The 27,964-nt window shown below is 40.7% G+C and overlaps 1 protein-coding gene across 1 annotated transcript in view; it reads right to left on the reverse strand.

Annotated features, from left to right (window-relative positions):
- The window catches only part of vax2 (ventral anterior homeobox 2), a 39,867-nt gene that overhangs the window by 9,372 nt on the left and 2,531 nt on the right, over positions 1-27,964 (reverse strand). The window contains exon 2 of the mRNA XM_061253270.1: positions 25,329-25,516. Coding sequence (XP_061109254.1) covers positions 25,329-25,516 — 188 coding nt within the window. The remainder of the gene's footprint in view (positions 1-25,328; positions 25,517-27,964) is intronic.

Here is a 27,964-nt window from a genome sequence, read left to right on the forward strand (position 1 = left end):
TATACAAAGCTGAGTGGATAAAAAAAATATCACCAGCACAGAAGGAGACAACTGCATTAGTGGCCAAAACCACTTCAACAATTGGAATACACTCAAAAGAAATAACTATGACAGGTTACCAGTTACCAACAGAAACGGTAAGGAACTCCTGTAGCTCTGTCATAGCCCGAGTCTGTACATTTGTATTGGGAGGATAGAAGGGCCACTCTTTAGGAAGATACACCGATTGCTCACCTCTCGGCAGCAGAACAGTTGATTACATGGTCACCGATGTAGACCCCTCCTCTTTCAGAGCATTTACTGTCAAGCTACTAACCCGTCTGTCCGATCACAGCCAAATTACTGTGTTTCTGAAAAGGACAGAAACTAACACCACCACACACACACACAGCCCCACAAGCTGCTCAAACTTTCAAATACATACAGATGGGCTGAAAACATCAGAAAGAAATTGGCACCCACAAAATTCAAACATTATTAGACACCACATACACTCCACATACAGAAGGTGCAAATCAGCCAGTGAAAACAGAATACAGAATGACAAAATGTAATAAGAAAATCAGGAAATTATCGAATCAAAAACACAGGCACCCATTAAACCCTGATTTGTGCCTCTGTTACCGTGAGAGACTAAAACACTACAAACGTACGCTCAGAACCAAAAAGGCCTTATATACTCATCAACAATTGACGCTAATTGAGGAGTCCATTAATACTAACACATTCTGGGAAAATTAGAAAACACTGAATAAATCAAAACCAGAAGAATTGGCCATTCAAAATGGAGACATATGGACTAAACACTTCAAAACACGCTATGAAACAATACATCTCAACACAGCATCAGAACAAAACCACATCCAAGAAAAATTACAATCACGAGAATTGGCCATGAAAGATAACCAAAACCCACTGGATTCCTCCATTACTGGTCAGGAGCTACTGGAGAAACTGCAGGTCCTCAAACCCAGAAAAACCTGATGGCATCTTAAATGAGATGCTAAAACACACTAGTGTCAAATTTCAACAGGCCATTCTGAAATTATTGGTTTTGAGTGTGGGTTACTTCCCTCACATCCGAAATCAAGGGTTTATAACCCCAATCTTTAGAAGTGGAGATAAATTGGATCCCAACAATTTCTGTGAACAGTATGGTTGGGGAATGTTTCTTTGTAGCATTATTAATACAAGACTTATAGACTTCCTTAATAAGCACAATGTCTTGATGAAAAGTCAAGTTGGATTCTTACCAATATCCCTTACCATCATATTTGCTCCCTATACACCCTAATAGAAAAATATTTAACCAAAAAAAAAAAAAAAATAAATAAATTTTTTTTTGCTTGCTTCATAGATTTCCAAAAAGCACTTGATTCAATTTGGGGGTAAAACACATGATATTGTACACAGGCAATAAGTGCGGCATGAAAATTGAGCGTGGAGTGAGACAGGGCTGCAACCTAAACCCAACTCTATTCAACATATACTGTATATTAATGAATTGGCTACTACGTTGGAGCAATTGTCAGTCCCTGGTCTCATGCTACAGGTCAAAGAGGTGAAACTCCTACTCTACGCAGATGACCTGGATCTGCTGTAGCCCACAGCACAGGGCTGAGAGCAGGGCCTGGATCTGCTGTAGCCCACAGGGCTGAGAGCAGGGCCTGGATCTGCTGTAGCCCACAGCACAGGGCTGAGAGCAGGGCCTGGATCTGCTTGAGAAATACCGTCAGACCTGGGCCCTGAAGTCGAAGATAATGATTTTCCAAATAAGATCCAGGGCTCAGGGAAACACTTACAATTTCAGAATAGGGACAAATGACGGAACACTGTGCCAAACTACAGCTATTTAGGTCTGAATATAAGGTCTTCTGGACATTTCAACCTGGCAATAAATGAACTGAAAGAGAAGGCACGCAGGGCATTCTATGCCATAAAGAAAAAAATCAGCACTAAAATTCTCATTCTAATTAGGTTAAAAATATCTGAATGAATCTGTAATTGCCAATTCAAATAATAACCAATTGCCCTGTGTGACATGGTGTGGGGTCCACTTTCAAAGCAAGAATTTGCTCAATGGGACAAACACCCTGCATGCAGAGTACAACAGGACACAGCATACATGCAACGCATGCAGGGCAGAATTAGGCCAATATCCATTATTAATCAAAATACAAAAGAGGGCAGTACAGTTTTGGAAACATTTCAAAAACAGCGACCCCCACCCATACCATTACAAAGCCCTGCAATGCCAAGAGCTGAACCCAGAGAAGAGTCCCCTCAACCAGCTGGTCCTGAGGCTCAGTCACTAACCCCCACTAACACCATCCAGCCCTGAGGCTCAGTCACTAACCCCCACTAACACCATCCAGCCCTGAGGCTCAGTTCACTAACCCCCACTAACACCATCCAGCCCTGAGGCTCAGTCACTAACCCCCACTAACACCATCCAGCCCTGAGGCTCAGTCACTAACCCCCACTAACACCATCCAGCCCTGAGGCTCAGTCACTAACCCCCACTAACACCATCCAGCCCTGAGGCTCAGTTCACTAACCCCCACTAACACCATCCAGCCCTGAGGCTCAGTTCACTAACCCCCACTAACACCATCCAGCCCTGAGGCTCAGTCACTAACCCCCACTAACACCATCCAGCCCTGAGGCTCAGTCACTAACCCCCACTAACACCATCCAGCCCTGAGGCTCAGTCACTAACCCCCACTAACACCATCCAGCCCTGAGGCTCAGTCACTAACCCCCACTAACACCATCCAGCCCTGAGGCTCAGTTACTAACCCCCACTAACACCATCCAGCCCTGAGGCTCAGTCACTAACCCCCCACTAACACCATCCAGCCCTGAGGCTCAGTTCACTAACCCCCACTAACACCATCCAGTCCTGAGGCTCAGTCACTAACCCCCACTAACACCATCCAGCCCTGAGGCTCAGTCACTAACCCCCACTAACACCATCCAGCCCTGAGGCTCAGTCACTAACCCCCACTAACACCATCCAGCCCTGAGACTCAGTTCACTAACCCCCACTAACACCATCCAGCCCTGAGGCTCAGTCACTAACCCCCACTAACACCATCCAGCCCTGAGGCTCAGTCACTAACCCCCACTAACACCATCATCAGGACAGCTGCATACCAAGCCAACCAATCAGAATCAACCAAATTATTAACAAAATTAACAAAATTACATTACTTATTGAAATATTCAAATAAACAAAATAAAAACAAATTAGAATGCTATCTGGCCCTAAAAAGACAATACACTGTGGCAGATTTTCTGACCACAGTGAAGAATTATAAACAATTATAAACATTGACAAAGTACAGACTCAGCAAGCACAGACTGGCTCTAGAGACCGGGTGCCACCAGCAGACCTGGCTGCCCAGAGAAGAGAGGCTGTGCTCCCACTAGGACAAAACAGGACATGGAGACACACACACACACACACACACACACACACACACACAGACCTAGCTGCCCAGAGAAGAGAGACTGTGCTCCCACTGTGACAAAACAGGACATGGAGACACACACACACACACACACACACACACACCATACAAAAATACAAATACATTTGAGAACTTCTCTTTCCAAAATGGAAAAAAAATATACCCAAACTTCCCAGCTATACCAGAGACACAATTATTACAAATCCTCCTTGGAGAGGAAAGGAGCTGTGCACATTTAGCAGCACAGTATGTAGCTACCTGCCACAGCCGAGGGACAGCAGTGACCCCCATGAATAAATATACTGCATACAGTATATCTGTTTTAATTATATAATATATGTTTATATTATCTATTAACATTGTATTATAATGACAATCATTATTACAATTAGTATTATAATGATATCATACTAATATCACTATTCACAGTAATATTGTTATTATTTTGAGTGATCATAACGTTTTGGCAATATGTATTGCAAAATATGTCATGCCAATAAAGCATTTTGAATTGAATTGAATTGAGAGAGACTCACTTTATTTGCCAGAGGTTCTGGGACAGACTAATCCGACTATATAACTGCATATAACTATATAACCGCATTGCCCAGCGAATGGCACAACCTGCAGGCCTCACCAGTGTCACTGTGGCTGTTGAAGTCTTCGGCCAGCAGCGGGGAGGAGGTAAACTGCATTCACACTGCTGCCAGGTAAACTGCATTCACACTGCTGACAGGTAAACTGCATTCACACTGCTGCCAGGTAAACTGCATTCACACTGCTGCCAGGTAAACTGCATTCACACTGCTGCCAGGTAAACTGCATTCACACTGCTGCCAGGTAAACTGCATTCACACTGCTGCCAGGTAAACTGCATTCACACTGCTGCCAGGTAAACTGCATTCACACTGCTGCCAGGTAAACTGCATTCACACTGTTGCAGGGTAAACTGCATTCACACTGCTGCCAGGTAAACTGCATTCACACTGCTGCCAGGTAAACAGCATTCACACTGTTGCAGGGTAAACTGCATTCACACTGCTGCCGGGTAAACTGCATTCACACTGCTGCCAGGTAAACTGCATTCACACTGCTGCCAGGTAAACAGCATTCACACTGCTGCCAGGTAAACTGCATTCACACTGCTGCAGGGTAAACTGCATTCACACTGCTGCCGGGTAAACTGCATTCACACTGCTGCCAGGTAAACTGCATTCACACTGCTGCCAGGTAAACTGCATTCACACTGTTGCAGGGTAAACTGCATTCACACTGTTGCAGGGTAAACTGCATTCACACTGTTGCAGGGTAAACTGCATTCACACTGCTGCCAGGTAAACAGCATTCACACTGCTGCCAGGTAAACAGCATTCACACTGTTGCAGGGTAAACTGCATTCACACTGCTGCCAGGTAAACTGCATTCACACTGTTGCCAGGTAAACAGCATTCACACTGCTGACAGGTAAACAGCATTCACACTGCTGCCAGGTAAACAGCATTCACACTGCTGCCAGGTAAACAGCATTCACACTGCTGACAGGTAAACTGCATTCACACTGCTGACAGGTAAACAGCATTCACACTGCTGCCAGGTAAACTGCATTCACACTGCTGCCAGGTAAACAGCATTCACACTGCTGCCAGGTAAACAGCATTCACACTGCTGACAGGTAAACTGCATTCACACTGCTGACAGGTAAACAGCATTCACACTGCTGACAGGTAAACAGCATTCACACTGCTGCCAGGTAAACAGCATTCACACTGCTGCCAGGTAAACTGCATTCACACTGCTGCCAGGTAAACAGCATTCACACTGCTGCCAGGTAAACTGCATTCACACTGCTGCCAGGTAAACAGCATTCACACTGTTGCAGGGTAAACTGCATTCACACTGCTGCCAGGAAACAGCATTCACACTGCTGCCAGGTAAACTGCATTCACACTGCTGACAGGTAAACAGCATTCACACTGCTGCCAGGTAAACAGCATTCACACTGCTGCCAGGTAAACTGCATTCACACTGCTGCCAGGTAAACAGCATTCACACTGCTGCCAGGTAAACTGCATTCACACTGCTGCCAGGTAAACAGCATTCACACTGTTGCAGGGTAAACTGCATTCACACTGCTGCCAGGAAACAGCATTCACACTGCTGCCAGGTAAACTGCATTCACACTGCTGCCAGGTAAACAGCATTCACACTGCTGCCAGGTAAACTGCATTCACACTGCTGCCAGGTAAACAGCATTCACACTGTTGCAGGGTAAACTGCATTCACACTGCTGCCAGGTAAACAGCATTCACACTGCTGCTGTACTGGTGCTGCTCTATTTCAGCACACAGATACACGGTGTGTTTGAGCAGGTATCTCACCAGTTGAACCTAGGCTTGGGTCAGGAGAAAAATAAAATCAAAATAAATAGACAGGATAAAAAAAAACTTTTCAAAAGCAGGCAAAGGTTGCTCTATTCTGAAATGATGAAATGAGTCTAGGTTTTTGTTCGGCATTTTTTAATTTCATTGCCGTTTGTCTCCCTTAATATATCCTAACAAATATTAATATGCCCCAAAAAATCAAGAAAGCCCTGTAAATATAAAGAACGTATTCCAAATGAGAAGCAAAGGGTGATTGTGTGTGCATGTACATAAGTGTACGTGTGCATACATCTGTGTACGTGCATGTATGTGTGTGCATATGCATAAGTGTGCTGCGCGTGAGTGTGTGTGTGTGTGTATGTGCGTGTGCATGCATACATGTGTGTGTGTGTGTGCATGTGCATAAGTGTGAGCAACGTGTGTGTGTGTGTGTGTGTGTATGTGTATGTGCATAAGTGTGCGCTACGTGTGTGTGTATGTGCGTGTGCATGCATACATGTGTGTGTGTGTGTGCATGTGCATAATGTGAGCAACGTGTGTGTGTGTGTGTGTGTGTGTGTATGTGCATAAGTGTGCGCTACGTGTGTGTGTATGTGCGTGTGCATGCATATATGTGCGTGTATATGCGTGTGCATGCATATATGTGCGTGTGTGTGTGCGTGTGCATGCGTACATGTGCGTGTGTGTGTGTGCATGTGCATAAGTGTGCGAGTGTGTGGAGGTTGGCTGAGGACAGAATAAGAGGGTTAATAAAGTATGGATCAGTAATAGCATTAGAGAAATATAAAAAACAAATAAAATGGGGATTTAAAGTGTGCTCTGCAGTACAGGGACTGGCGGCAGGCGAGGCCTGCAGGGGGGATGCGTGCAGGGCGACTGCTGCTTTCAGTGTGAGAAGAGCCAAAGAGCTTACTGATTTACTCACAGCGGAGGGCAAGTAGACGACCCCCCCCAAAAAAAAAACGGCCCACTCAGCAGGCCCCAGCTCTGCGGGCCACAGGAAACGCACTCCTGTTGCATTATCACAGGGCCGCAGCGGTCAGGGAAATCCCCTCTTTAAAAACAGGTCAAAACTTTTCCAGTGCGTTCTCCAGCCCCGGCACATTAACACAGATTTTCCTGTCCGTCATCACCTTGGCAACACACTGCTTGGAAAATCCGAATTGCGAACTTACTATAATATACAAAATGCCTAACTTTCACAACACAGTTCTTTCATTCTAGTCAATGTCCGCAATGTGAAAGGTCACTGCATACAAGTAGCAAAATGCTCCAAATCACTTTGGCCAACCATCCTGTCTGCCTTTATTTTGGGACCCCTACATGGGCACCACTTGACCAACCGCTCTGCTTTGTGAGGAACTTCTGGTCATCATTAGCAATCGCCAACTAGACCACAACACTAGTAAACAGCTTTTGGAAAGCACTTTTAGCAATGACACACACCACACCTTTTTTCATAGCTATGGCTTTTCAAAAATGTATGCTGCACATTTGTCTAGAACAACACCCAATGCTGTATGGCCTTCAAATGCAAGTCTAAAAAACTATAAACCTCTGAGGACATGTCTTCTACTGTTTGATTATTACTATACTTATTATTATAAAGGCATATAGTGAGTTGCATTATGAACTGGACCTGTCTAGTACCATTTGTGAAAACAGAGCCAAAAACGTCCCGGAGGTGGAGTTCGGTGTTTCAGACACATCACCTAAATCACCGCCCTTTCAATGACCCCGGAGTCTGGATGGCACTCTTTTTGCCTCTCCAAGGGGAGACATTTTAGACATTCAGTTCTCACGGGACGAGAACGTAAATGTTATATCCCATTACAACTGTGTTTGAGCTGCAGAGCCCAAGTGTTAACAACTGTAGAGATTCATGATCTATGAACTTTTTTTCTCTTTAAGCGAAAAGGCCGGCTGACCCACATTTGATCACATCTGGTAGCCTTTTCAGCATGAATTGTGAATAATCATGTATTTTTTAAATGTACACTTTTAACCGCTACACGATTATACAACCATCCCATAATGCATCTCAAACTCTAAAATAACACACTGCATTCATCAGATGTCTTTGAGCTTGAGTCCAAACATGGTCTGTGTTCAGGACACTGGGTGACAGTAGGTTTAAATAGACTGATTACCTTGCATAGTACTGCTGCAATGCTCAAGTAATGGTTAGTCTGTAGTCATTTTAACAAGCAAGTCATTTTACCATGCAATTCATTTATAAGTACTCAGCCTCTATAGTGACATACTATAATGTCTATAAGCACTCGACCTACGCACCAAAAGGAAAAAGCAAGTTTAAACAGACAGGTAAAGCCTGTTATTTAAACTGCTTTAAATTGGCATGAGCTCAGATCCAAGTTTGAGAGGAAGCCGCTTTTGAGTCCCACGGAGATGCAGGTTCTCACAGAACGTTAGTGGACAGAATGGGCACTGAAGTCCCAACGGCGAACAATACCCACATGATGGCCGAATGGGACCCCCAAAACACGTTGGGTCCCCACATGATGGCCAATTGGGACCCCAGAACTTTGTTTTTTTACAAACTTGATGATCCCCTGTTGTACAAACCTCCACCCAACATGGCGTCCGGACGCTGATACGCTCCATTTGTGACGGACGTCATACAAGATCCATTAAGTGAACTCAGCTTTACTGACCCAACCCAGCTTTAATCGAATTGGTCAAATATTAAAGATGCCCCCCCCCCCCCCATCCGGCCGTCTGACGTTTTTCACGTCTTCCCCTCTCACTGCCATTCGTCCTGTCTCCCTACACTGCTCTATCCAATAAAGTAAAGAAAGAAAAAAAAGATGCCCCCTTGTTAGTAAAAGTACAACAAGCAGAACAGAACAGAGCACAGTCACTGGAGATGCATGCCTGAACTGTGGAAGAGCAGAAAGCCTTGCTGTTGAGGAGAAAGCAGACCCACACATACACACACACACACACACACACACACACACACACACACACACACTCACACTCACACTCACACTCACACTCACACTCACACTCACACTCACACTCACACACACACTCACACTCACACACACACACACACACACACACACACACACACACACACACTCACATACACACAGTCACACTCACACTCACACTCACACACACACAGTCACACACACACACTCACACACACACACTCACACAAAGGAGACCTTAAGAAAGAAGCGTTTAAAGAAATGGCACAGATTATTATTATTATTTGGATAACCACACACGCAAAGCGGCAAGAGTCGCGTGGAAGCTCCACCTGCATTAACCTTCAATCTCATATTTTGGGGGCTTCGCACATTAGCGGCAAGAGAGGCAACAATAGAAATAAAAGGAAAAAGCAGAAGAAAAGGGTGCATTTAAAATGCAATTACAGCACCTTTGAGGAGATAAACGGAAAAACACAAATTGAAACACAAGCTATCGCACTGAAACGCAGCGCCCTCTCAGTGGCTCGGAGACACAGAGTAAACCTGGGGACCTCTGCCTGAACGTGAGACAGCAGGTGTCTGCGGGGGACGAACGGCACACGGAGGAAACACAGCTGACGAGGGCACGGCCCCGGTGTGGGAGGGGAATCTGAGGCTGGGTCGGAGGATCTGATGATTGAGATCCTGCCCACCGCATGAGCGCCATTTCTGAAGTGGAAAGACCGCGGAGAATTCAACGGCATATCCACATATCTGACCAGGTACCGCATGAGTGTGTAAATTGGCCGTTAACGACTTGCTTCTTATTTTTTGACAATTTTTTTCGAACCCCACCTCTCTGACACCCAAATAAAATGTATCTATACCTTTGACATTATTGTGTGACTATAAATTTCCTAAAGTACCACATACATCCTCCAATGTTTCAAAATGCATTGTATTGCATGTGATCAGCACATTTTAGTGGTGGTGTGTGGTGAGCTCATTTCAGTTAACTTAACAAGTTGCAAATTATCAAATATATAGCCAGGTAAAGAAGAATTACATTACAATTCAAATGGAGACCCCTGGAAAAGGCATTTTTGGATTTTTTAATCTGGTTATATAATGGGTCCCATGTACAGCTGATAAAGTATGCACAGTACAGTGTGCATGTGTGCTGAGTATACACACTTTCCTATGTAGTGCAGGACTTGGAACTAGTACAGACCCCCTGAAAGCTCTTGATTAAAACTGGATGCAGCGATAGTCTATGGAAGAAAAACCCATTATCAAACCTATGGTAAAAAAATCTCCCTCAGCTGTCAGTCAAAAATCAGCTGAGACACCCTTGATATTAACATCCCCACCACTGTACTGACTGTTGGCACAACATTAAATTGCTCTTTGCCTGCATATGCGCTAGTTAATCTAAGCTCATTCATGCCTGGCTGAGTGCTACTCCAAACGTCAATCGCAATGGGATTTCATTAGGACATTCACAGCACACTGCCCAGTCAATAACTGTCCAGCCAATGAAGCTTTCAATGCTACCCTCACATTATCTGACTGGAAAAGTTTAAAAGCACATTTTGACACATTTCCGTAAACATCTCATATCTAATGAAAGGTTGCAAAAGCACAACAGCAGGTGGTAAAAAAAAAAATTGAATACAACACAATAAATATTTTTTTTATTCAAAACTTTTTTCTTTCATGGAAAACTGCTCTTTCTTCGCACATATAATTTCCTCTGATACAATGACAGAAATATATAGGTCCAACACAAGGTGGAAAAAAACTTTTTTTGCCACACAAAAAATGAAACGGCTGAACCCCGAGTCTAGACATAGCATGCATGGAGGGATGGCTGAGTGGAGTGAGAATCTGAGTCAATATTAGACCCCAGGTAGGCTAGTTACCCTGCGATGAGCAGGGGAGGCAGGCAGGCATCAACAATCTCAGAAACGCATGGTGTGGGCTAGAGTTACAGCTGATTTTGTGCACTGTAAGGATAGGAGCACCCATGCTTATTTTAAAACTGTTCGGTAATATGCTCTGTAATGGGTCACAAATTAAGATTTCCGTTTGCCTTTGCCTGACTTCTGATCGTGCTTTATTAAAATTATTTATTTATGTTACATTTTTGGTTGGGTTTGGTTGTATCTCGTGCCCTGACACTAAATAAATGAAGTACAATTCAACAAGCTTCTCCAACAGCCTTGCCTGTAATTGTAGACAGGCAAAATGGAACAGCTCTCTGGTTAAAAAATATCGTTCCCACCAACCGGTCAGTTTCTTTTCGTTTTGTTGTTTTTGGGTAGGGCTCTCTCCCTGTGGTTCCTATGCACACCCATCCCCTTGTAATGATTGACAGCTTCAAATTGGTGAGCCCTGCCTTGCCTTGGCATACTTGGCTGGCTGATTAGCCACTATCAACACACAATGGATGCACCTTGTGAGGTGTGCAAACATCCAGGTACTTGTTGTAGGGCCGCAAGTTGGTTTTGCACACTTGCATGAGTATAACTTGATTTTGGTTTGTGTGTATTCAAATCGACATAATCTGCATGACGTGAATATTATGCCCGTGTAAACCCGGATACATTTGTGTATGCCATGATATGAAAGTGTAAAAAGTATTGACCGAGTTAATAGGGAAATAAAAATAAATAAATAAAAGCCTCTAAGACAATGAACGCTATCATTTGTTCAGTACAATTCCACACTGTAAAAAAATAAATAATAATCAAAATAAAAATAAAAAAACTCCTGCGTGATCCCCCGGGTTATAGTCAAGCCGTAGCAAGGCCGTTATATGGCCCTGAACAGCGCGTGGCACACCCTCTTGAAGATCTTTCCCGTGCTATGGGCGCGGGTCCGCCCGCTGTTTTACACTGGAGCATAGGAACCACCCATTGGAGCCACCTGCTGGGAGCTGCGGCTCATCCTGCTGCCACTGCAGGCTGGGCTTAGCGGTGTCTAAGTAGGTGTTGGTAGATGTATTGACCTTGAAACAAATTCATAAATGAAACGACCGATTCCTTGCGCGAGACATACGAGCAGCTGACCCGCCCCCCGTACCCTACTCGTTATTCCACAGTGCAACAAGTCCGACATTGATGAAAAAATAAAAAAAAATAAAAAAAAAAACTAGGCGACGAGGAGGGACACTTCAATTGGCAATGACTGCTCAAACTGAAAAGTTTGAATTTGCCCCGCCTCTACGCAGCTTAAATTTGCGTAAACGAACGTCTGAAACACATAGACAAGCCAATTTAATTAACTATATACTCAATAGATGAAGTACAATAACAATTCACCGTGTGTTACGTTATTGTGCTTTTTTTCCTCGTCAATTAAATTCGACGTCGCGGTCCTGTGGCACGCGAGAATGTAGCCTTGGCACTTATAATGAACGTAAAGCGTTTTGCTGTTCTAGTACACCAGCAATTATCCTACCGCTCAGTTACGACTCATTCTAGTAGGCAGCAGTTCATAGGTTGTGTTCCAACCCGTTTATCAACAACTGCGCTCAATTTTAAATGTTATTTTTATGCATTTATTTATTCATGTATTTAAATACACCACAGCATCTTATTATTAGCCAACCTAATGAAATGCATTATACAGACTATCAGCAGGAACTCCCAACACATATCACATTTACAAGTAGTACAAAACATAACTAGCATATGCGTATATGTTGCAATATTCCTGTTTTAGGAATAAGTGGGGTAGTTCATTAGTAATAAAAACTATGGAATTGAATAACGAATTGAATTTACGCCAGATGACATAGTGATAACTATTACAATGACGGGAATTTATTTTTTAGAAAGGTAAAAATAGGCAGACTTTAAGGCTATTAGCCTTACCGTTTTCCAGCATCTAATTTTTCTTCTAAACATGATCCATCCATATATACCATAATAACATTTCGTTTTAAGTTGGGAAATGCTCAACATGCATATTAAATGTATTTAATTGTATATTTAAAAATAATCATAATTGGAAAATTAGGATAGGATATTAGGCCTACGTTATTATGGACATACAATTTCAATAAAAAAGCCAACCCCAACTATTCGTCTCCAAAATGCGAATGTTAAACCTAATATATTTAATTAAAAATCTAGTCAATCACTGTGTAGCCTACATTCGGACAAGATCACTAGGCCTACATACATACCATTTTAATAAGACAATGAGATAATGTTTAACATGAATGAACGAGTAAATGTTCTACGTTCAGCCACGGCAATAAACAACGGAAATTACAGCCCAGAGTAAAATGGCGAAACATGCAGTGCATACTCCTGGAGAACATTCAAATATTTTGAGAAAAATAATTGCTTTATACCATTCATCGTTTAAATGAACGGACTACACACCATTATATAAAGTGGCGGCTCTCGCGGCTACGTATGTCGTGAAATTACATGGACAATAGCACTACGACGAGGCGCTCTAGTGCAACCGACGGACGTCATCCCGCTGTTTCTTCCAAGAGCACCCATTCGCAAGGTAACTGCTCCAGCAAACTGTGAAACCATGTCACAGCAAACGAGTGCGTAGTTTCACAGTTGCAGGCAACTCCTTACACGCCGGTGCTGTGTGCCCCGCTGACACGGAGAATTACCGCTCTAAACTGTTCACGAGCGTCCATAGACAGATGCGGCCGAGCATTATCACAATAGTCTACCACCGGTCAACGGTGTTTGTGTGTTGGTTTCAATTCGCAAAAAGTCTCTTTGATCTCGATCGGAGAATGGAGACCACATAATATTAATATATAAAAAAATAGGCAATGGGGAAAAAATGAAGAATTATCTTTCTTTATCTTTATCTTTCTTATCTTTTAATCGCCAGTATATTTTCAGTATGTTCTGGCAGTCACTTGCGTGAGAAAAAGCAGGCTAATATATTTTTGTTTTATTTGTGAAACTTCTTACTCAGTTTCAGTCTATAGCCCCAAAGTCCAACAAAATATTTGTAAAATATGTGTAGCCCGCAATTTCTTCCAGCAGCCGCAGTAAATAAGTCACATGCAATGGCGACCAACCTATTGGCTGCAGTTAAACAAAAAACATCCAGTGAGCAGTGGTTCTGCGGGCAAAAAACGCGCTGTTAATGACAAAGGTTAGACTGGTTAAAGCTGACCGGAAGATGACAGTAATGCAAATAAGCAAACTTTGTAACAGTGGTGTGCAGAAGAGCATCTCTGAACACACAACACGTCAAACCTCTAAGAGGATAGGCTACAGCAGCCGAAAACCAATAAGTCTAAACAATAAGTCTAAAAAATTTCAAATAAAGTGCTCACTGGTCGTAGTTTATAATAGTCCCAATTTCAGTAAAATGTGTATATTCAACACTGACAGAATCGCTGTGTTGTAGGAACCGACCTTCTGTACAGGCTACAGGGATATTAAAATATGGCAGATTTAAATGCCCATGGGGAGTGAAGGTGGAGTAGGCCTACCTAACGCATCTGAGCCCAAGTATTTCTTGAAAACACTCAACTGTAGGAATAATAACGTTAAGAATAATGTACGTTACATTACGAATATTATTTAAGTCCTGCGTAATGAAAGAGGGCAAAAGGCCTCAAATTATGCAGGGCAGATCGAATACATTTTCCTTGATTATAGACACGACGCAGTTAACTGTATTAGCTTTAATTCGAGAATATTTATAGTGCTGTCAATTATTTAAACGTCGCAATAACAGGCTGTAGCCTCTACAATTCCGGAATCACACCTGCCTCAATAAATAGCCTACACAAATATTGAACAAGTTCGCGAAGACAGGTAATAATGCCTTATAACGGCCCATATCCTCCTAAGACCCGGTAATTCATTTGTGTAGCCTATATGGTCTTCATCTAAAGAACAATATAGGCTACTATGGTGAAACATTAGATTCAAGGAATATTAAATAAAAATAAGATAAATAATACCTTTGAAAATTAAATTAAGTAATAGCCTAAATAATATATTTCTGCAGGTCTCAAGATAATATTTACCTAGCATAAACTTCCTATTGGAAACTATGTTCATGTTTAAGTCGGAATGTGGATCCCCAAAGTTCTCTTAATTAAAATGTATTTCTAACAAACGTTTTTATACAAATAATATACACGTGGGACTCATACCACGCAGTAATATCCTATATCCAAACATATGTAACCTACTTCAGTAGTGTTAGTGGGCGAAATATAAAACCCATGAACTGAACCCCATTGATTACCCACCCTTGTCACTTGCACTGCCATAAACGCGCTTAAAATAGACTACATTACTCAAATTGGATGGAAGTGGGTTGGTTTTGGCGAAAACGAAGCTGACGCTGGGCGAATATGAATTGGGCTTGCTAGCTGCACTTAACTGATATTAATGCTAATTTTAAAGAATATCCTCCCAGAGATGGTTGAGTTCAAATGAATATGTAAATTCAAATACTTCTGAAAGGCGATAAAGATTAATACATGTTTCATTAGATTTTTTAAAAGAAAAGTGCCAAAAAGCTGTACGTAATTGAACTACATAGATATGCAGCAGATTCCAAATTAGACAGCGCTTTCACTTGGTAAAAAAGCATTGCACACTGAAACGGAACTTCCCTTAGAAAGTGTAGGAATAAATTAAATCACTAAACTGGGCTATATTATTCATTAAATATTTTCCCTACCTAGCACTCACATTTTATATAAAACATAAGAGATGCTATTAAATATGAGCCGTTTAAACAAGTCTATAAAAAAGGCATAACATTTACGCTCATCTTTAATTCGGTATGCTATTTACGTAAGGGAACAAGTCTGAGATATTAAGAATACCGTGTTTCCATAAAGACGCAAAAATGATTAAAAATGGATTTTCATTCCTGAATAAGGGTTGCAAATGTGACGTACAAAATGTGACGCAATGGGCTACGATACCCAATCCGATTTACTTTTGAAATCGAGCACTGCATTTCACAATAGGCGATCAATTGGCAATCCATCTAATGCGCTTTTGACCATAACAGATTTTAGGTCACATTCGTCTTACCACATAGGCCCCATAGCAGTAAAAGCATAGACTCTCAGAAGGACGGGTTCCAAAAGTATCCTCAAAACCTTATCTTGTTCAAGGGTTCTTTGCCAGACAAACTGGATCGAGGAGCGATCACACTTTTCACAACTTGGCACACATAAAGAACTGAAAAAGAGTTCACGGAGACAAGCCAAAGAACCCGTTTTTATACGCGATGTAAATATGTAACTTATAATAGAAGGCTTCCATTTGTGATCAAAGTCATGTGACCCCATTCGAATTAAGATCCTCCTCAATTACGTCACATTATCTTACCGCTGTTCAATTCATTTCCTCGCCACATGCGTTCGTAACTCTCCCGGAATGTCGCGGGCATCTGTAGTAGGAGTTTTTGAACTTCACTAAATGAACCAATGATCCTCCACGTACGTTATGACTTAGGTGAAATGTAACGTATCAGAGAAATTAAGGCCTTTCCGCAGAAACACAATCAGCCTCCTCCTCTGTGAAGGGGGGGGCGTTGGGTTGGAGTTGGCAGTGATGGTGTTCTGCCTGGGGGGGTGGATTTTGGCTTTGGGATTCTATGCCGCCACCACCACAGCCCCTATTCCAGATTTCGGAGAACTGGGTTTGTGTTCGTCTAAAGTCTTTACTTAACCCGTGTCTTTTTCTCATTCCCACATTTATATTAACTGTGCACACATCATTTGTGTTTTTATTATCATTTAATGAGTAAATAAGATAAATTGAAACAGACTGTTGATTATTATTGTTGGTGGGGGGCGAGGGGTTGTAGGGGTTTCCTCTCATAAGAATAAATACATTACAGCCTTATTATGAACTTAATGGTAAACCTATTAAAATGTCTAATCACGTGGCAGCAACTCACTGCATAAAAGCATGCAGACGTGGTCAAGAGGTTCAGCTATTGTTTAGACCAAACATCAAAGTGTCTTTGACCGTGGAATGTTTGTGGGTGCCAGGCAGGGTGATTTGAGTCATTTCAGAAACTGGGATTTTCACACACAGCAGCTTGCAATGGTGCAAGAAAGAAAGAAAGAAAGAAAAAAAATCCAGTGGGAAGAAGTTAATGAGAGAGGTCAGAAGAGAATGGCCAGACTAGTTCAAGATGACAGGAAGGTGACCAGAACTCAAACAAGCATGCCTGAGAATAGTGGTATACAGAAGAGCTCTGAACACACAACTGATCAAACCTTGAAGTAGGCGGGCACAAGCAGCAGAAGGCCATCTGCAAATTTATATTTCTGCTACAATTATGCAGACGGTAGGGTCAGAATTTGGCATAAAACAATCCTAAGATCCATCCTGCCTCGTGTCAATGGTTGAGGCTAGTGGCGCTGGAGTAATGTTGTGGGGAATGTTTTCTTAGCACACAATAGGCCCCTTAATACAAACTGAACATTGTTTAAATGTCACAGCCTACCTGAGCATTCTTGCTGACCATGTGCATGCCTTTACGGCCACAGTCTACACACCTTCTGATGGCTACTTCCAGCAGGAGAACGTACCCTGTCACAAAGCACACACCATCGCAAGCTGCTCTCAGAAACATGACAATGAGTTCAGCGTACTGTGGTGGCCTCCACAGTCAACACATCTAAATCCGATAGAACACCTTTGGGACGTGGTGGAATGAGAGACTGGCAGCAGGGATGTGCGACTGACAAATTAGCAGCAACCCTTGGGATGCCATCACGTCAACATGGAGCAAAGATCTCTAAGGAATGTTTCCAGCACCTTGTCAACTCCATGCCATGAAGAATTCAGGCAGTTCTGGGGGGCAAAGGGAGGTCCTGCCCAGTACTAGAAAGGCGCACCTAATAACGGCGTAACTGAGTGTATCACAGGCAGCTATTGTTCATGAAAAATGTATCAGATGTGCTTGTTATTAAAGGCGTACTATGCTTTTCTGTGTTTGTATACAGAAAACGTCAAAATAATTCTCAACCTCTCCGTTGCAGCAATAGCAATGAGCTAAGAAACTGTGGTCTAATATGATTAGTAAGATATTAGCTTTAGTAGTTGCTTTCCACACAGGCCATTTAGCTAGCTATTCAACTGTTTTTATCACTTGTTTTTGTATTTAGTCAGCTAACTTTAGCTAAACGTTAGCTAGTGGTGACACTAGCTAAAATTTTGATTTTGATTTCTAACTGTTAACCTGCCTGCACAATTCTGTAACATAGGCACGCATACTCACAAATGCACCAATTCACTGTCGCTTTTATTATTATCAGACATCTCTTCAATCTTCTGAAATTCTGAAGATTTGATTTGGATTTAGGCAAAAATATAAGCAATAACGTTAGTAAAGCGCAGCGGGACCAAGCTATCACAACCAACCAGCTGACGTACAAAACTGAGTTTAGTTAGCATATAACGCGGCAGCCATTTAATGTCACTGAAAGCTGGCCATCCACTTGATTAGGTAATAGTTAGCCACCAAGGCTAATCTCTCGCAAACCCAGCTCACCACAGCTATAGACGATCGTCTCCTCTTGGCCTCCTCCTCCTCCTATTTGATCATAGAGCATATGAGTTCAGTGTATTGGGCCCATGCATTTCAGACACATTCCGTTTTAGAATAACAAGTACAAGTAGACAAGCAAGGTATCGGGCAAAAGTAAACGCATAGTGTTAGTAATGGCTGAGCATATTTGATTTCTGATATATTAGGTTTTTTATACAAGGTGAAAATCCTGCATAGTGTGCCTTTAACTATACAGTTCTCGCAGCTAGCTGAATAGAAATACGGAAATTGTGTTTTCACAATTATGACAACCAGCTATGTGCAGTTCTTCCTTCTGAAAAGGTTTTGAGTGCCCTTTGTATAGTGTAAAACCTTACTTCACAAATCCAATCTTCATCTTGCTGGGGTTTGGTGGGCTTCAGCTGGCTAATGTTTGCTAGGAATCTATAGGTTATCATCAGTAAACTCTCCTGTAGTACACTGTGCCACTTAGGGTGGAAAATAACTACAGGTGCCGAGGTGAGAATAACAGAGAAGTTAATAAACTTAAGCTTCAGTGCTCCCTGCATGGCTGCGATTGGGAGACTCCAAGAGACACCTTCGGAGCAAATAACACTCCAATACATAATTTTCAAACACAGAACACCCCAAAGAGATAATTCTGGAACACAGATCCACCCCAAAGAGATAATTCTGGAACACAGAACACTCAAAAGCGATAATTCTGGAACACGGATCCACTCCAAGATGTAATCCCGGAACACAGAACACACTGTACACTATTTGGAAAACGCGGAACAAACCCAGAGATCATTTCGAAGCGGGACACTTCAGGAGATGATTCTGCGGCCGACCGGAGAAGTGAGTTCGTGGGCCGACAGCAATCAGCGACGCGGCCCTCAGTCCCCCAGTCCTCTCACCTGGGACCGTGACCTGGCGATGAACCCTTTTTTTTGCCTCCGTCCCGAATTTTCACCATTAGCGCGTAATCCTGTCCAATCACCCGAAACCTTCCGCGTCGATTTTCAGAGGCCCCACCGGCGGACACGTCCTCTGAAATGTGCGCTGGCAGGCGCGGCTAAGCTCCACGCCCGCAGCCAACCAGCTGGGCCGCGGAGCCGTTTGGCCCGGTGGCCTGGACGTTCTGCTCAGCTGGTGGAGGCAAGCCGCAGGTGCTTGATCAATGAGAGGATTGGCTACTACATGAGTGGGGGGGGGGGGGGTGATGTTTTAAAGCACGCCGGCTAGGGCATTTGCACTGGCTGTTTGAAAATACAATTCTAGGCCACAGGGTGAACCACTGCTCCAGAAACCAGTGCTAGAGCTAAGCGAGACACCAGAGAGCCTTAGGCCAGTACATGAAAGGACCTTAAAATGTAAGCAAACACGTTGGTTTATTGATAATGTTCTCATTTCAAAATTGAAAGAGCTTTCTAAACATGCCAGGTAAAATTCCAGGTAACTTCTAACCGTCTTGGCTGGTCAGGTATCAGCAGAAGTACACTGCAGTTCAGAGCTGGCCTTTCAAAATGCTCATAAACTTGAATTTTTAAAAGCATCACTGCTGCTCAATAGGACTCAATAATAAATAATATCATGATGTTGAATCCTGAGTATCCAAAGAAAATTATCAGATGTTCTCTACAATAACATGCAGTTATATCTAAATAAATATTCTCCAACGACTTAACGTTGGAGAATAACGACGTCAGAAAAATGGAAAACAAAAAAACCCAGGCTTTCTTTATTTTACGGAAATAGAATTGGGGTTTCTCAAAATGAACAAAAACCAAACTAAGCATTTCATCCTGGCAGTACAACCCAAACGTCTTTATCACTGCAATAACACACTGGTGGGGCACAAGGTGTCCTCACAGGGAAGATGCGACATTTACAAGTAATGGCTGGATTCTGTCAAAATTAGTTCTTAATTATAATGGACACAAAAATGAAAGTGTTTCACAACCAAAGAATGAATCATTATTAGGTATTTTGTACAACATTTCCAAATGGAAATGAAGAGTGGCTTGTATTTTGTATTTCCCTCTGGTATGTAGGGTGTCAATGGGCCTCATTCTCAAACTGTGCTTATGAATGTTTCCATGAACATTTATCTATCTTCTTATCAGAATTTCTTCTTTGGTAAGATCTAAATCTATGTGGAATCTTTTGGAAACACGCATGAAGGCATAAGCAGAAGATATTTCTATTAGAAAGCTTCATTATTCATGCAAAGTCATTTTAAGTAGTTACAGACCTCATGATAAAAACAAATGCTTATCAATACAATTATTAGTATAACATATCAATATTAAATAGGCCATTAATTTTAGCTACATTAACTAACCTATTTGAATAACCTTGATATGGGGGGTTTGGTAGTTTTAGTTTAGTTTAGTTTTTCTAAATCTCTCTGTTTCATTTGTATTTCTGTTTACGAAGATGTGTTTTTTTTTCTCAAGCAGTTTTAGTTTATGATAATAACCTTGTTGGGGATTGCATGTAATGCAATGCATGCATGATGATCATGATTATGATGAACACCCACAAGCCCACAGCCAAACCCAACACTACCGCAACGGCATGTGTTTTGCGTTTTGATTGGGCTAATCGTGGTTTGGGATTACAATTTAACAGCGCGTCCCTCTTCGGGGGTCGTTCGCGTAGAAGGATAAATGAATGATGTCTGCGCATGTATCACGCCTTCCATGGCTGTTGCGGTATGCAGATCAACACGAACAGGCACGCGCATTAAATTCACGAACAACTGCCATTCGTCACACACCTGGGATATTCATACATTTCAGCGCGTCCCATGAAGTTAGGTTTTCGTGTTACACTTGATGAGGATCAAACGTAAGACCAATTTAAGATAAGTTCTGTTAAGTTCTGTTCCCTACGTCTTCTTCTTCCCAGCAAATCACAGCAGCAGCGGGACACAGTAAACCAGCTATTTAGTCTTACTAAAGATTAGTCAAGAAAAAAACAATAGTTATATTTCTACAGACAATATTACTGTTTTATTATTCATGAGCGAATAAACACTACATTTATAAACTTTATAAACCAAAAGGAGAAAATAAATAACTTTATTTTATTATCATAAATATTCCTATTGCTGACACAGAACAATTACAGTGCATATAATTCTGTTCACTACTGTAGTCCTTGGCAGTCAAGGAAAGAAGTTAAATGAAAAATTTGAATATTAGAATTTTTAACCTAAATTCAAAATTCAAAAAGTGTTACTGGGATACTGCACCACAGGTTAGTATGTCTCCAAAACATATATTATATTTTATTCCCAATATTATATTGCCTTAGTCGAATGGATCTGCCATATTTTACAATTCCTAAAGTAAGATAAACCCTTTGACAATGAGGTATATACCGAAATTAATACTAATGTAAATAACCAAACACAACAATCTGCACTGCTTCCAGAACAATCTGCAAAGGCTATTTTACAGCCCAGTAGCAAACTTAGTTCTAAAAATAACCTCTTTTTGGAGTCAATGAATACATAGGTGAACATTCTATATCAAAATATTTGCACACTATTTCTATAAAAAATATGCAAAATAATTTGACAAAACATTTAGGGCTTAACCCTATCTGCAAATATAAAGGACCATTTATTTTTACGAACGATGCCCAAAATAAGGACTATTTGCATTACTTACAGCAATGCGAATATTATGAACTCTAATAATGCACGTTTTCAGACGGGAGGAAAGTTTATTAACGGATTTTTCTACTGATTATTTGTGCTGAGAGATAAAGAAACTAGGCTGTGTTGGTGCAGCAGCTAATGCTATTTATTTAAAAAATATAATAATAATAATTACAGCACATAAATACAGAACAGTCGGAGTGCACCAATGGCTTTCTGCCATTAATCTAGGTCTATCCTTTGGGAAATAGCTGTAAAAAAAATTAATTGTTGCATTTAAATATATATAAATATTTATTTTTTAATAAAATTGGCACACTTTGTCTACATCATAACAGGGTGCACCCCAATGTTATCTTTTTTGTTTATATGGCTTTTGAGATTTTGCATTGGGTTTGTTTCAATCTTCCAATTTCACCTTTCCTTGATTCATCACTGTCATTACGCCTGATTTCTGTCTCGGATAATAACCTTCAATCAGATTCTCCATACATTTAAGAGAATCGGGTTTTTGATATTTAGTCTGAAGATGCACAGACCTCAGCAATGATGTACAAACACTCACAACCTTGTTGAATGCACTGCCAATCATTCGGCAGGCAGCGAACGCCCATTAGCCATTAAATATCATCTTCAAAAAAGGCCAGATTCATTGCCACATTCATGACGGAAAGCCAATTGTCAGCCTCTTCTTTAAAAGAGGAATTGCTGCTATAATAACACTTTGTCAAAAAATCTTTGTAAGGATGTTTTGTTTTCATTTTGAAAAAGGCCTGAATTCATAACCAATTTTCCATTGATTTTAAATAATTTTACACCGCACTCACAAATTCAGAGAAGGGAAGCTATTTCAGTGTGCACTAAATACCTGGTACAAACCCAATATTCTACATATAGACACAAACTGAGATGCAATACATCATACATTCATAACGACTGGATATGCGTGGGGATAGATAAGGATAAGGATTTGATGTTAGAAATAGTTGAAATCGAATCATGCCTAAATAAGGGATAGCAGAATATAATTTCGTTTTCATCAGGAGCAATTTAAACTTGCATTGTTTTCTTAATTGAGTTATGCCACCCAGAAACACATTAAGCGTCTTGAATGACCGATTTAATTCTGCATAAGAAAACAACAGACAGTAGGTGGGTGTTCAGATTTTTTGTGGGTTATTTAAAAATGATTGCTTTTTTCACTGTTATAGGTGACTGTAGAGGTGTTTTATGAATTCACGCATTAAAAAAGTAAGGTCTTCTATCTTTCGGATTTTGCTATTTTGGAACACATGAAATACACTAGTCAACGTCACTCTTATTGGGGTGCAATTCCTAAATGTTAGGCATCCGGCTATTAACTGCAATACAGCAAAGAGCAAATATAAAAGGTTGGACTACAGGAAATAAACAACCATGCGACAGCAAACTTTGATTAATTAAAGTATTTGGGGCCAGAGCAATTTCAGTGCTGAGTATAATAATATATGACGGTCATGCATCATATAGGCTAAACAACGTATTTATTTTTTCTCATTTCTTGTACACTAGAAGATGATTGATAGGCTACTTAATATAAATAATAAATGTGAAATATTATGTCTGTGTTTTTCATCTTTAAAAGTTCGGTATACAATTAAAACGATTTTCAGTGTTATTAATATAGGCTAGCGCCCAGGCTACAGCAGATTTCCCCGAAAAAACAACAACAAACAAACAAACCCAAAAAACAACAACAGCCAAGTTGTTCTGCAGAGACATTAATGCAGCACTTGGCCACTTTTTATTTAATCTTGTTTTATTTAAATAGACTACTACAAGTAATGTGACGTTACAATAATCGGAAAGTGATTATAGCATTGTGTTGTAAGAATGTAAGCATGACTGCGTAACCCAATTACGCCAGACAGTTTCTCTCTGCGTTCATAACCGATTCTGAAGTAGTAGGCTGTCATTAGGCTACGTCATCGATGAAATCCAATCGTTTTAAGAAACTGATACGCACCGAAAGTAGCCTAGACATAATTATTGTATTGATGGCTTGTTGAGTAAACCTAAAAGAACGGTTGGTCAGAACGAAAACTAGGGAAAAACAGCGGCCAACAAAAGAGCTTCTCTTCTGTAAAAACGTGCCCGTTGACGTAAACAGCGCTGCGGGTCAAACGAGAGACTGCGGCAAGCAAAATGACGAGTCACAGCCAGCGACTGCAGCAAGAGTGTAGTAATTGTGGCATGCATTGCTTAACCTGCAATCTATACGACGGTTAAGTCAAGTCGCAGTTAATGCTACAAAGCACCCACAACTGATTTAGCTATAATACTGATTTGCAAAAGGCGAGCAAATTCAAATTCAATGAAATTTAGACGTGAAGTCTAAATTCTGAAAAAAAAAAAAAAAAAATACAACCAATGGAATCTCATTGTGTACAACTACAATCTTAAAAAGTTAGCTTTAGAAGTTCAGCTAGTAATCGATACAGTGGAGATTAATAGCTACATTTGATAGAGCTGTCGCCTACCAGATGTTTAAACAACCTTTAAGGATAATTTTTTTCACAATTCAGCTTTTGATAAAGGCGTCAGATCAAACAAAGAAAACAACAAATTGTTGCAGAATGGCATTTTTCAGAACTGTCCACACGTGAACAAAACAGATTATAGCAACCAAGTGCATGACACCCCCGCAACCATGACTTTGAATGAATGAATTCACCAGGCCCGTTAACAGGGAACCCCTGACATAATCACAAAAATGTAAGTCAATGCCGGAACTCATTTTAACATTGATCATAGCCAATACAACATTTCATTATGGGAAAACGTTGAGAAAGAAGACCTCCTTTCTCAAGACATTAGCTTCACACAAACACACACACACACACACACACACACACACACACACACACACACACACACACACACACACACACATCATAAGCCTACAAGCTAGAATTTAAACTTCGGGAAACGGAGGAAAGGAAAAATATCGAATATAAAAAATGATAGCCTAATTGACAACTTCTCAGACATTTCTGCACAATGTTCTTTACAAATGAATGAATGAATAAATTGATAAATAAATAAATAAATAAATAAATAAATAAATAAATAAATAAATAAATAAATAAAATGTCAATAATTGAAATATATATATTAGCGAAAGACTGCCCCAAAGGTGTTCAAACCCGCATGTTTAGGTCTATCACACTATTTCACCCCCAGAAACGGCTCAAGTGCCCCTCACGATTTATTTTTAATAATTTAATCTATTGAAACAGTAAGTAGGCAATTAAAAAAATAATCAGGTAGGCTATTGTATCGGTCTTCTAACCTGTGTCTCCGAGAGGTTGAGTTGTCTCGCCAGTTCTGTGCGTTCCCGGCCAACCACGTACTGACACCGCTGGAACTCCAACTCAAGACGGTACAACTGCTCCGCAGTAAAAGAGGTACGTGTACGTTTTGGTCGGTCGAGGTCAAGACCCTTTGGTAGAACGATCTCCCGGATTGTCCCCTTCGCATCTGAAAAAAAAGGCTACAAATTGTAAATGTTCAAAGAAGCACGATATGCCTAGCGTATCATAAAATGTGCACGAATATAAAACAAAAACAATATTAGGGTAGGCTATCGTACTTAAATAGGCCTACGGGATTGGCGTGTCTATATGGTTGTGTTATGTTGTGGAATTAGGGAATTATAACCGCATATCCACCCACAATTCCTTTTAAAATATAAACAGAGAGGGGAAGTAAATATGTGTAACACATTTCAATAAAATGAAACTTTATTGAATGCAACGGGAATGCAGTAGGGGACCCTACTGGGTTTAAATGGATGCCTGGAAGAAATTGCTTCGCAAACATACATAAGGGCAACAATAATGTAAAAAACAACATCAGCAAAAACAACAAATAGGCTACAGAAATACGTGAATACTGTGGCGTGAGTCAAAAGAAGCACCGGATTGCTTCCAACCGTCGTGGTGCGCAAGTTGATGGACATTTATAGTAGCCAACAGGATCATCAGTAGCCTACGAAAGACCAAATGCATTATCATCAGCCGTCCCTTGTTTGAACCAAATTAAATGCCTTTCTGTTTTGTCTCAACTAATTGTACCTAACCGCATTTCTCACCATATATCTTTCAGAACCAAGATGAAATAGCACAAAATTTACAGAATTCGCATGTCTACAGTTTACATCGTAAATTGTAATCAAAGAACAACAGAACGTTTGCTGTTCCGAAAGATCGCTTTTTAAGGTTCATTATCAAATTATGCAGTCAACATAAAGCGCGTATACTATGATTAGCGGTTTACGTAACAACATAAAGTAGGACACAAAAAACGAGAAAGAATATAAGCTCAACGTCGTATTATATAACATCACCATTAAACAATGGTTTTACTTTCCGCAGTTCACAAAAGATTAAACGGTATAATAGGCATAGGCCACTGGCGTCTTTACGTGTGAGCTGTGTGTACCGCATGGGCCTACTCGCTGAACGGAACCAGGCTGTTACTTTGGAAGATTATATCACATGGAAAGCAACGAACTCAAGACTTTCCACACAGTTTGAGCAGTGAGGAAACTGAAATACGTTCTCAGGACGTAACGTGTTTTGGACGTCCTGTAAAAATGACGAGTGGGCTATTCCTCATAAAAAGGCAGTCCAACTAATTGGCTTGCGCTAAGACTGAATGAAAATTCAGAACAACGGCCCATTATAGGACAATCGAAGTGCGTAAAAACTTCACATTTTGGGTTTGCGTGAGAATGCTAGCAACCTTGTCAATAGCACAAAATATGGTTGTATACCTCAGTATTATTTGCACAATTATTAGACTCATTCAGATAAAAGTAGATCTAAAAATAATTTATAGTGTATGTAAATCTAAAAATAATGTAATGTCCATGCAAACAACAAGAAAAAATAGGCTGTATGTAGACTACATCTGTACGGTCATGACTCCTGGAGATTGAAAGGCCATCTATTCGGAGGCAATCCGACGCCTAACGATTTCGAACAGTGAGCCACAATATAGCATGAATATTTTTTTTAGAACCAAAGCAGTGAAATCACTTGTTTGTCATTGTACAATTTCTAGGAGATATCAAAAATAATATACAGAAGTGTATCATCATGTAAAATGCAGCACATATTTCAAATGTAGAGATAATTCGTTTATTTTTTCTTTCAAAAGCAGCCAGGGCCAATAGTAAACTGCTATCTGTATGATACAACACTCATCATGAAAATAAAGTCATATTCATGCAGATCATTCAAAAGCGCTCATACAAAGCAACAATTGGCGTTAAACTGTCAAGAAGAGCCTAAACCTTAGAATACAGCCTACACAGAGGATAACTGAATCTGCAGTGGGCCTGCTGTGTTGTACGTGGAGTGCAGTATTTATACAGAATTTACAGTCTAAATAGCATATGCATAATTTTTTCAACTCACAAAATGTTAAATAAATTACTTTGCAAGGGATGAGGGCATCTGCGGAAAATTACAAATACATATTTCACATTTTTCAGTGACCAAACAGCAGTGGGAATACTTCAATCAAAACATTTAAATACGTAGAGCCTTGTGATCTCCGAGACACAATAAATGATGTTATTTTAAATTTAAACAACAGTCATGATTGATTTAAATTTCTAATAATTTAAATGATGGTAATTCTTACAATTGTTTATGAAGTCGTTTTTCAGCCCATTTCACCTTTCATTGTATCATATGGCGTGTGCCAAATGGTTGAATTGTATAATTTGTTTATTGGTTTTTATAATCATTCATGTGCACTTGTCTCACCATCAAATTTCCAGTTTTAGCAACCACATCAGCCTTGGTGGTAATTCAAACAGCAAATATTACCTTTTAAAAAAAAAAAAGGGGGGGGGGAGGGGGGCGAGTAACAACATTGGATATAAATGTTAAAGTCTGGGTAGAAAGCAAAACATTT

The sequence above is a fragment of the Conger conger genome, chromosome 8 (genome assembly GCF_963514075.1).
Source record: "Conger conger chromosome 8, fConCon1.1, whole genome shotgun sequence".
NCBI lineage: Eukaryota > Metazoa > Chordata > Actinopteri > Anguilliformes > Congridae > Conger > Conger conger.